Source organism: Crinia signifera, chromosome 7 (genome assembly GCF_055691185.1).
Source record: "Crinia signifera chromosome 7, ASM5569118v1, whole genome shotgun sequence".
In the NCBI taxonomy this organism is placed as follows: domain Eukaryota; kingdom Metazoa; phylum Chordata; class Amphibia; order Anura; family Myobatrachidae; genus Crinia; species Crinia signifera.
This window is the reverse complement of record NC_139223.1, coordinates 78,005,878-78,018,233: the sequence shown is the minus strand read 5'-3', so window position 1 is coordinate 78,018,233 and position 12,356 is coordinate 78,005,878. Positions and strand designations below refer to the sequence as shown.

The window sequence follows — 12,356 nt, the reverse complement described above, 5'->3', positions numbered from 1 at the left end:
CTCAGACATAAAACACATAAAACGTATTTTAACAAGTTCTTACTAAGGAGCTCTTTTACCTAACTGAACTTACTTCACCAATCATTCCATTCCAAACGTTATTGATTTTTTTGCCATGCTTCCCATTGGTTACGAGGTAAAGATCGTATGTGAATTTCACAGTCTTTGAAAGCTTCTTCAAGATATCTATGCAGAATCCTTTACAGCACTTTTTCACATATGTCCCTTCAGTTGTTGAATTACTGTAAAAAAACAGAAACATTCAGTATAACTTACTGTAGATCAAACTAAGCCTTCATTTCTTGTACCAAGTCTGACATAAACCAAAATGTTCTGCTCTATGTGGATGAGATGTGATAAATTGCAGAGAGATAAAGGGGCTGATTCAGGATCATCCATTGCAATCCCAATTTGTCCTTCGCCCCGATGGTCGGGTTTGGCGCATGTGCATTCCCATTTCTGTGCATGTGCAAACCCTCAGCGAGTTACACACTCGTCGTGCCGTTCACTGCAGGGAGGGAGGGCCGGGGACATGTAGGGGGCGGGTAGCAGGGAAATGCCCAGCGTTTTATGTGCGTCTCCATAAAAACACTGGACGTTCCCCTGTAGAAGCAGGTGTGGTGATGCTTGCTTGTGCTAGTGGCTGACATCAGCGCCTGCCCTGTCTTCGTCGAGGAGAGATGGCAATAAAAGTCAGAATATACTGACTTTTAGATTTTTATTATCGAAAGGGAGAGAAATCATTCAATGATCAGTGACCATCAAATGATTTTCTCCTCTTCGGGCCGCATACGAAGGAATGTGCTCGCTTACACATCCCCTCACATGGTACCAAAGGGATTCAGCTTCGGGGGGCTGACGATCGATTGGGCGGCGGGCGGCATTTAGTGAGCCAACCTGATTCTGGCCCAAAGTACCAACTATTTAGCTCCTAACTGCCAAGTTACAGGCTGTATTATAAAATGACAGCTAGAAGCTGATTGGCTGGTACTTTATCTCACATCAATTTATCATTCTTCAAGGCTTAATACATCTGCCTTACAGTTTTAGGTTAATCTGAAAAAAAAATATATATATATATATATAAATATATATATATATATATATATATATATATATATATATATATATATATATATATTTCCCTGGGTTGACCGCACTCTCACTTATGGAATGGAGTATTAGTGGGGTGCGCATAGAGGGTACTGGAAACCATGTTGGCGTTCCTGCACCATGCTGATCTGCGTTTGATTTATTGATGTAAATATATGACCACTTCTGCCTATGCTCCTTGATAAAGGTCCAGATGTAGGACCGAAACGTCGGGGCTTACAAATGTTGGCATAAGCTGTTGATGTCCTCATACGAATTAAAGACCACTTTGAAACTTTATCAGAACATGTCTTTTTGATAGTGTGGCGAGTGCACATTCCCAGATGGGAGAACTCCACTATATATATATATATATATATATATATATATATATATATATATATATATATATATATATATATAGAGGAGTAGGCAAAGAAGCAGACAGCGGCACTCTGGGAATTTTCAAAAACGTATATTAGTGCAAAAATAACATACCAACGTTTCGGGGCATAAGGTACCCCTTTGTCCAGGTGAACCTGGACAAAGGGGTACCTTATGCCCCGAAACGTTGGTATGCTATTTTTGCACTAATATACGTTTTTGAAAATTCCCAGAGTGCCGCTGTCTGCTTCTTTGCCTACTCCTGCACAACTGTTCCAGAAGGCACCTGGGTCCCTGACCAGCTGGGGGAGTGCCAGGTCAACACACACCTTGATATATATATATATATATATATATATATATATATATATATATATATATATATATATATATATAGCAATTGACTTAGTAAATAATGGATTGGCAACTATATTTCAAGCAACCGTAGAATAGTTTTAATTGGCACGTCTGAAAGATGCTACAGCCAATATGTTATTGGCAGATTTAAAATTAGGCTTAACTATTTTAGAAATAAAAGAGCAATCTTTTTAATCATTCAGTTACAGATAGAAATCATTATTAAGCCTAGATTGGTTAATTTACCTACATAAACTTGGTCTGTGCATTGGTCTTGCCAGATCTTTGATTCTACCATATAACTTTATAACTTCTTTGACCATATACTTTAGTTGAGTGTGTATGTACTGTATTACATAGTTTCTAAATAAAAACACATCTTCTATTATAATATTTGGACCACTTCAGATGGAGCGCCTCTCATACAGCCCCGGGAATCACCAGAATGCCCCCGCTGACTATCGCCAGTTGAGAGACGCTCCAACCGACTGGAACGCACTATTGTCTCACATGCATGCACGTCTCAGTCACTTGTCAGAGGGGAGCAGAAACCCTGCCCATCTCCACTTCAGGGAGACAGGCAGGGTTGGTGTGTGTGTGTGTGTGGGGGGGTGCGGGGAGGCGACAGGGACCGGCAGGAGCCAGCAGGGAGGCGGCTGAGAGCTCAGTCGGAACGGGGCATGAAAGTGTATCGTGGGCACACACTCCCTTCCAGCGGTTGGTGGAGGCTTCTGTACTTGATTAGTTTAAACCTCAGTTGCTGTTTGGTTGACATCTCACATCATTGGAGTGATTGCCATAATGTGACCTATCTAGTTGTCTCCTAAACTCATAGATTCTCCGTAATTGCACTTAAAGGAGCAAGAGAGATCTCAGAGGAACTGCGCAAAATCTCCTAGGAATGGTAAAAAAAACCCTTCAGATTCATGACAATACTGTATCTCAAGCTGTAAGCAAACAGCTCATTTTGATAACTGTTTACAGCAGGCATGGCCAAACTATGGCCCTCCAGCTGGTGTGAAAGTCCCATCATGCCTTGCCACAGTTATGCTATTAGGAAATGCTAAAACTATGGCAACGCATGGTGGGATGTGTAGTTTCATAACAGCTGGAGGGCCACAGTTTGGACATACCTGGTGTACAGTATCGGAATAATTATTATTGATTTCATTCATTCTTCTTAGAATATCTGAATTTAACCATCTCTGCCCAAATGAAGTAGAAAAATATGCTCCTTTTGTAGCCGGCCCCATATTGCCATGATGTTTCCTGTATAAACCCAGTAAAGCGGATATTTATTTATTATTTATTTATTAACAGTTTCTTATATAGCGCATACATATTCTGCAGCACTTTACAGAGAATATTTGAACATTCACATCAGTCCCTGCCCTAGTGGAGCTTACAATCTATATTCCCTACCATATGTCCACAGACATTATTGGGTTAATTTTGTTGGAAGCCAATTAACCTACCTGTATATTTTTGGATTGTGGGAGCAAACCGGAGTACCCGGAGTAAACCCACGCAAGCACTGGGAGAATATACAAACTCTGCACAGTTGGAGCCATGGTGGGAATCGAACCCATGACCTCAGTGCTGTGAGGCAGTAATGCTTACCATTACACCATCCTTGGCCTGCAGCCTGCATCCCCTCCCTGGCAGCCTGCAATGACACGGGGGCGGTAGTGGTGCGGGGAAGGGACCGCTTTCCGGGCTCCACCGCTCCGGTGCCATGCTCCCATGCTGGAAGCTGTCACTGGTGACGTCAACCAAGAGTGACCAATGGGCGGCCGCGGCCATATTACAACTGGTCAAAGCCGCAGCCATATTTACTGTGGGCTGAACAGCGGCGACCCAGGGGGGAAAGTGGCGGCCCGGCCACGGGGGATAATTGGACAAATCTGGACCGGCCCACCGGGAAATGGCAGGTCAATCCACCTCTGAATAGACCCAGTTGCTACATAAGATGAGTTAATAAGTAATTTGCTGAATTTCATTAACTGGGAAAATTGATTGATAAATACGAATATACAGCAGGTAGAGGTCTCACATCACAGCCAGCAGAAAGACTGAAACATAGGTCATAATAGAAACATTACAGCTTTGGTAAAAGTGGCATATACTGTATAGCAGAACTGCAACCAACCACCAATATGACATCTAAACACCCATTCAAATATAATTGGGATTTACATTGAGAACTATTCGTTACCATAGAACTACAGATGGAGAACCTCTCATTCAGTGCCAGCTTTCGCCAGACTCCCGGTGCTGGCGAGAGCCGGCAGAGAGGCATTCCATCGCACGTGCGTCCCTGTCAATCAGTGGTGGAGAGCAGAATCCCTGCCCATCTCCACTTCAGGGAGATGGGCAGGGTAAAGCGGAGACGGACAGGGTGGGGTGGGGGTGCGGGGGGCAGGGGCAGAGGGCAGACGGAAGGCAGCGGTGGGCTCAGATGGAATGGGGCATACAATTGTCTTGTGCGTTTACACCCCTTTCCATCTGATGATGGGTCACGGCGGTTGGCAAGCATGACAGGCGTCCATCTGTATAACATGAACATTTGTGAATGGTTCTACCAGTTAACACATATATTAATCCTTTGAGGGCCAACGTTGCTGTGGAATATGATTCACTTTAGGTTTTGCTGGCAAATGATCTGAAGTCAATTAATTAGAGTTTAGTTAAATATTGTAGCAAAATAAAATCAGTCGCTGTGAGCGGCGCTGCCATATTTAGCGGATATTTTGCACATCTCTCACAGCAACGTTGGCACTCAAATGGTTAATGCTAATAGTGCTTTTCATTTATCTCAGCCTTATGTTCTTAACATACATTCCATATATATTTGATACTGTATACTAAATAAATCAGAAATTTCATTTAGCAATGACATTAGAAATTGAATTCTAACAGCAAAACATCCATTCTTTATGATTATTGTGTCTTTTCTTGTTTTTAATTCGACTTACTTTATCCTGATGTATTTTCGACATGGCACAGTATTCCTTACACATGTTCCGGTCAGGTAGTCCATGTTCTCAACAATAACAAATGGCGCCTCTTCCAGTGTAACAATGCTGAGGTGGTTGTCGTCAGGTTCGAAGTCAAGAGCTCCTGTGATCCTGGGCCATACAGGATATTTCGCTTCCAGGCTCTTGTTCTCATATTTTGCCACCTGTTACAAGGAATATAAATGCATCCATAATTAATTGTGTGTTAGCAATTTACCATATTGGACAAACCATGGGCACTGTTATATATACACAAACATACAGTATAACATGTTGTGTGATCTTGATTTCCAACACATGGCTATCATATTAACCCCTTGAGTGGTGGGTTTTGCTGGAGTAGGGCAAACCTACCAGAGCAGGTTTGTCCTGCCCCAGCAAAACCCACCACAGAATGTAGGCCCTGCCACTGCCCCAGCTGCTGCTGCCCTATCTGCCAGTCACAGCAGTGATCACAAGCGGCAGGCTTGGGGTTGTTTGCGGTGGCTCGGGAGGTTTTGGGCGCCTGAACTCCTGAACACTCCCGAGTCCCCCTGAGCCGCCCCAAACATCCCCAAGCGGCAGGGGAGCTCCGGCGCACTATCGCCAGAGTGGAAGTGATGGGGGGCGGGGGGGAATTTTTGACAGGAGGGGAGGAGATGGGGGGGCCCTAGAGGTGGTGTGCCAGTGGTGCACAGCTGGAGGCACCACTGGTGCTTACCTACTGCATAGTGGATTGCCTGGAAATTTTCTGGGACAGCGAACTGCGGCAGCGCAGCTGAGCATGGAAAATTTCTGGGCGTACCACTCAAGTGGTTAAAGAAAACTGTAAAAAAAATCTTGACTAGTGACTAATTAAACAAAATACTGTAAGGCCTATGCACACTAGAAGATAAAATGAAAGATATCATTCAGAAAGGGCTTTCTGAAAGATATCTTTCACAATATCATCTATTGTGTACACTCAATATCATTAACAATGTGCACTCTTGCCGGGTGTTAATGATGATTGATATCTACCGGACATGCAGATAAATTTGGCAATATAGCAGGTCCCGGTGTTGTCAATGAATAATATTGCTGACCCCATCAGCTAGTGTGTATGGGACTTAAGACATCAAATAATAAAAAGTCGTCCAACACGGTAGACATGATGATAAAATAATTAGTTCTTATAATCAAGATACTGTGATACATGCTGAATATTATAACAATTACATGAATTAATTAATAAATAAATAACAAAGTGTCCAATAGTTCACGTGGATCTCTTGTTTTGGGCTAAATATATCAATGCTTGAAGTGAGATAACGCAGCAGCCAATCAGCTCCTAACTGCCATGTTAATGGCTGTGTTTGAAAATTGTCATGAGGTAATTGCTTGGGACATTATCTCTCAAAGATGTATCTTTGTTTTAACTTTGATAAATCTCCCCCTTGTCCTTTCTCAAGATCACTTATCCTCCTAACATATTGCCCATCAGGGGGCATTTAACGTTAAAATGTTTTCTGGATCACAAGTTATTATATAACTGTAAAAATGTATATTTTTTTTTATTTTCTTTGAAAACAGCATTAATGTGATATCAAACTGCTTTATTCAAGTGAAAGAGCTTAATGATCAGATTTCACAACACTTGTCTGTCAGACGGATTTACTTGGGCTCAATTAAACAGCTTGTTATACTCATTAAATGGAGAAGTGTCAGTACCTAAAGTGAAGTACATTAAGAAAACTCTTATGGCCTTTTCAAACTCATTTAATAAGGTGGATGTGCTGTTCTTATTCACCACACAACCATCTCAGGAAGGACAACTCCCTGAACAATCTACTGTACTATACCACACACACAGCTGGTTGGGGAATGCTGTCACAGAACGCCAAAAATCATCGCCGGCAGGTGTGTATTCCCGATATGTCTGAAAACAATACCCTGCTGCAAAGCCAGTGGGCATCTGTCTGTGTGTACCCTTGCTGCAGGGACCTCCACTGTCTCCATCATCTCAGCTGGACAAATGACCGACACGTTGGCCAGGTTTGTACCCAGCAGTAGACACAGTTCAACAATGAACTAGAAAAATTATCACTGTTCAAATGAACAGAATACTCCAGTTACTCTGTTCATTTGAATAGAGACTCTTATTCTGGTTCACTCGCAAAGGCAAATTCCTTATCAAACGGACAAAACCATGTGCACTGCAGGTGGGGCAGATGGAAATCTAAATCTCTCTGCACGTTACATCTGCCCCCCTGCAGTGCACATGGTTTTGTCCATTTGAGAAAGAATTTGCCTTTGCGAGTGAACAAAAATAAGGGTCAGAATACCCCAGTTGTTCTGTTTAATAACTGGGGTATTCAATGTTGTCCGTATTGAAAGCTCCAGACATACCTATTAAATGCAGCCGTGTTTGGCCAGCTTTTAGGCCGATGCAGGTTCGACTTTGTTTAAATCTGCATCCACAGAAAGTAGTTGAAAAACACATTTTTACTAAAACACGTGGATCGGCGAGTAATTTGTCGATACGCATGTCTTGCGACCGTGGTGATTTTTCTGACGGTGTAACAATCAGCACCTCTATTGAATTGGACAAAAAAACGGTGAAAAGTGCAAATTTTCTGACTGTCAGGAAATACGTCACAGATTATACACCCTCAGAAAGAGAAATGATCATAACATTTCATAGCATTTATAGGTCCCTACTACACATGTAAATATAATGTTCTATAAATAAACACCACGTTTATAAGTCCTTACTACACATGTAAAATGGATATTCTATAAATATCATTGCAAAAAAAATGACATTCAATTATTGTCTAGTACAAACATCACGAGGATCATGTTGCAGCAATAATTCCAATATTTATTTGCATTTACTACATGCTAATGTTTTTTTTGCTAGTCCCTTTCATTGAAGCTCCAAGGAGTTCATTCTGTTAGGAGCACTGAAAATAGAGTTGTCAACCTCAAAATGGTTGTGTGGCTTTGTCTGAAGATTGCTAGATGTAGATCCAGTCAAACCTGCATTTTTTTTTTCAGACTCGCGTCAACGTTTACTTGATATGTCTATCGCTGTAATTTTAGTAGATTGACGCAGAGATTCTATCACTGGCTGTGGAATAAAAGAGACACTGACATATTCATTGCTAAGACTACAGTGTGTTTATGTTGTACTGCCACTCAGCTCATTCTGCAATGTAATGAAGAAAATTTAAATAAAAACAAACTGGTATCTTACTCTGGAATCAGAAGTTCCTAGATATTTTGACTGACTTAAGATAACCAAGCATAAGCAGCATTTGAAAATCACTTATATTCATAATTGCCTACTTTTGAAAACCAGTTTCAGGAAGAGTATAGTTGGTAATAGAATTTTGCAAAGCACCCCATTGAGGGGGCGTGTCATGCTCCACCCATAGGGCGTGTCTAGTTCCATATATATGGAGAGACTGTGAAAAGAGATTGTGAACGTGGCACCTAGAAGCGTGGGTGTGTACTGCTACATTTGAGAGGAATCTTGTAAAATTACTTATATCCAAAATGTAGATGAGCCCCAAAGCAGTCAGTAAGAGCTTCACAGGTATACGCGTCCCCTCGCGGGGCTCGCTGCGCTCGCCATGCTTCGGGCTCGGTGGCTCGCTGTGCTCGCCACACTATTCTTTTCTCAACTCCACGCCGACGTGGATAGTAGGGGAATGAAAAGGTCGGAGGACGCTTCGGGTTGGCGTCTATCGTGGGGTGGGGTGTACGCCGTTAAATTTGGGGGGGGGGTTGGGAATATTTTACATTGAATCCAATGTAAAATCGGGTCCCAGGGACCCGATTTACATTTCATTCAATCAAAAAATCGGGTCCAAAATCGGTCGGTCGCGTCGATCGCATCGCATGCGACCAAATCACATGCGATGCGATCGACCCGATTTTTCCGACACGACCACCCCGATGTAAATCGGTGTGGCCGTGCTAGGAAACAAGTACCGTCTGCTTTTTAACTACTACAAAGTAAAGCTGAATATTCAAAACTGGCAAGTTTTAAAATGATTTTTACTTTATTGTATGGTAACATAGGTACTTCTCTAAACTATTTTATTTTGTTTTGCTGCCTATTGATTTCAGAGAGATTAGTAGGCTAAGGGAGAGTACATCTAGAGAGTTCTGTAAGTGAATTGCACTGAGGTAGAGTAATAACAAGATGCATTGTAGTTTTGGCTGTACAATGTTTATTTGTGTAAAACATTTCTTCACTGTGTATGTGTGAAAAGAGTATATGCATATATATATATATATATATATATATAGGGTTTTGGAGAATCAGGCGGCACTCTCGGTTTTGATAAACAAAGTGAAGCAAATTTATTGCTTCACTTTGTTTATCAAAACCGAGAGTGCCGCCTGATTCTCCAAAACCCTGCATTGGGACCTACGGGTCCACAATGGAAGGCACCGGGTCAGCAATTATTTGGACCTGCGTCTGGGAGTGCCGGCCATCACACAAGCATATATATATATATATATATATATATATATATATATATATATATATATATATATATATATATATATATATATATATATATATATATATGTGTGTGTATGTATGAAGATGTGGTGCATTTTATGGTTATAAGAGGAGGGGTGGTGCATTTTATAGTTATAAGAGGAGGGAGAATGTGGAGCTATAAAAGTTCACGTAGTAATAACTCAGGTACAACAGGATGCAGGTGAAGAGTTACCTGTTGCATTGATGATGATGATGACGACAACAACAACAACCAGCAACATAGTTGCTTCATTGGTGATTGACCTTTCAATTTAATACTTAACTCTTTCATGTGACTGTTATAGTCTATAAAGTTGTGGCCCTCTATTGCACTTCAATGATATTTTGTTTTGTAGTGAATAATATTTTTTTTTATATATATATAAATAAATGAACCGATTTTTGCATTTATTTTGATTGAATTTCTATCTTTTATCAGGTAAATGTGACATTGTCTGTTATTAACAGCCAATGGTGGGCTGAGCTGGGGGGAAGGGGGCATACAACTCCTGGGTCATACCAGAAATCAGAGGTTTGGGCTGGCAAATCTCTATATCTGTACTACCTCATTCCCTCTGTGCCCAGCTTTTAGCTCCTTATATACTAAAAGCAGCAATGTGCTTGTTATTGCCCACTGTGAAGAGGACACTGTGCTCATCGCTTATGGAGGCATTGGCATCAAGAGCCAAGCAAGTGACTAGAAGATAGGTGTCATGTATGATCCTGTGTGTAGAAAAAGCTGGGCGGTCTGATCCAGGTCTTGCTCCTGGAGCATCAGATATTGCTAAGTTAGATAAGGAACATCCTCAAGTTGATGAAATCACTCTGCAGGACTAGCGTGGGCAGTCTCCCTTGCCCTGGTGATGTAAAGCATAAGCAGAAACAGGGTGTAACTCTCAGAGTCAATGGGGGTGCTAGCCTTCAGGCTCCAAGCCCTGAAGGGGCACCTTCACCTGTGTGGGCTGAAGTTTGACCACTGCTCTTCTAACAGAGCTCTGCAACGCACCGGCTGTTGCTGCATATTGGAATAAATTGGCTCTATCCCAGGAGCGCTGCTAACATCTGCAATAGGGGACAGGACAACTCCTGCCTAGTACCCTTCAGCTTGTGCTGGACTGTGAGATGGGACTCACTGGTGAATGCTGACACAAACATTCACACTATTGCTGGAGGGGACACCAAACTCCAGCTTGCCTTCGGGCCACTGGAATGAGCTTACATGCCTGAGCAGAAATCAGTGCCATCAGAGAAACACCCTACTAAGGTAAAAACCTAAGCTTATTGGAACATGACAGAAGACAAACAACCTACATACAGTAGTGTTGTTTTGTATTGTTTGGATAAATATTTATTTGTGTTATCTGGACTGTTTTTTACAAATATTTTTGTCACCATCGAATTATTTCTTGAGGCCACGCAAATAAAAAATTACTTTTTTTCCTGGTCTGGCCAGACATTGGACATTTAGAACTGCTCTTGGTGACTAAAAATCTCCGGATACTATCACCATAGAGAGTTCCATATTGTCTAGAATTTACAGCCAACTGTTGGACAGCCATAAATGTGTTTTCATCTACATGTGTGATTTTAAATGTTGAATAGCACTGGCCAGTGCAACCTAAGTGTATAATAAATTCTTAAATTTCTTTTTACATACATTGTTTCCAGCGTGTTTATACACGCAAATATAAGTCAGTGGAGACAGGGACGATGGATGACCTTGTGTGGCGTCAACCACCTACCCCCGGCACCTGCATCATGCCATCATTTGTGTGGTAACATCCAGTGTTTACATGAGAACGCCCATGAAATGCTGGCCGTTCCCATGCCCTATAGCCACCGCCCTCACCCCCCACTGTTCGAGCACCACGCCAACAGTGCAGATCGGAAAGCGCACTCGCACAGATGGCCTGCACATGCGCATACATCAGTTTGCAATCTGCAGCCAGAGTGTGCATATATGTGTGCATGGGGGGGGGAGAATCCACAGACTAGGGGGTAAATTAACTCTAAAACTTCTCTGAAAAGTAGGGATGCTTCCCATAGCAACCAATCAGTAATTTTCTACTTTGGAACAAAGAAATTATAGCACCAATATGACTGGTTTTATTGGGCAACATTTCCACTTTTAATTTTTAGTTGCTTTATTATATTTACCCTACTGTAAGTGTGAGTGTACAGGGGAGGAAGCGCTCTGTAGTCCAAGGGTGTAAGTGTAGGGGAGACATATATCTTCTACATGTAAGTGTGAGTGTACAGGGGAGGAAGCACTCTGTAGTCCAAGGGTGTAAGTGTAGGGGAGACATATATCTTCTACATGTAAGTGTGAGTGTACAGGAGAGGAAGCACTCTGTAGTCCAAGGGTGTAAGTGTAGGGGAGACATCTCTCTTCTACATGTAAGTGTGAGTGTACAGGGGAGGAAGCACTCTGTAGTCCAAGGGTGTAAGTGTAGGGGAGACATATATCTTCTACATGTAAGTGTGAGTGTACAGGGGAGGAAGCACTCTGTAGTCCAAGGGTGTAAGTGTAGGGGAGACATATATCTTCTACATGTAAGTGTGAGTGTACAGGAGAGGAAGCACTCTGTAGTCCAAGGGTGTAAGTGTAGGGGAGACATCTCTCTTCTACATGTAAGTGTGAGTGTACAGGGGAGGAAGCACTCTGTAGTACAAGGGTGTAAGTGTAGGTGAGAAATCTATCTTCTACATGTAAGTGTGAGTGTACAGGGAAGGAAACACTCTGTAGTCCAAGGGTGTAAGTGTAGGGGAGAAATCTATATTTTACATATAAGTGTGAGTGTACAGGGGAGGAAACACTCTGTAGTCCAAGGGTGTAAGTGTAGGGGAGAAATCTATCTTCTACAAGTAAATGTGAGTGTACAGGGGAGGAAGCACTCTGTAGTCCAAGGGTGTAAGTGTAAGGGAGAAATCTATCTTCTATATGTAAGTGTGAGTGTACAGGGGAGGAAGCACTCTGTAGTCCAAGG

At 42.1% G+C, this 12,356-nt stretch overlaps 1 protein-coding gene across 3 annotated transcripts in view; it reads right to left on the bottom strand.

The window, feature by feature from the left end:
• The window catches only part of GRIN2A (glutamate ionotropic receptor NMDA type subunit 2A), a 563,594-nt gene that overhangs the window by 140,882 nt on the left and 410,356 nt on the right, over window positions 1-12,356 (bottom strand). For all 3 annotated transcript variants that reach the window (XM_083153363.1, XM_083153365.1, XM_083153364.1), the window contains 2 exons: window positions 4,809-5,014; window positions 74-242 (listed from right to left, as the gene is read on the bottom strand). In XM_083153363.1, coding sequence (XP_083009489.1) covers window positions 74-242; window positions 4,809-5,014 — 375 coding nt within the window. The remainder of the gene's footprint in view (window positions 1-73; window positions 243-4,808; window positions 5,015-12,356) is intronic.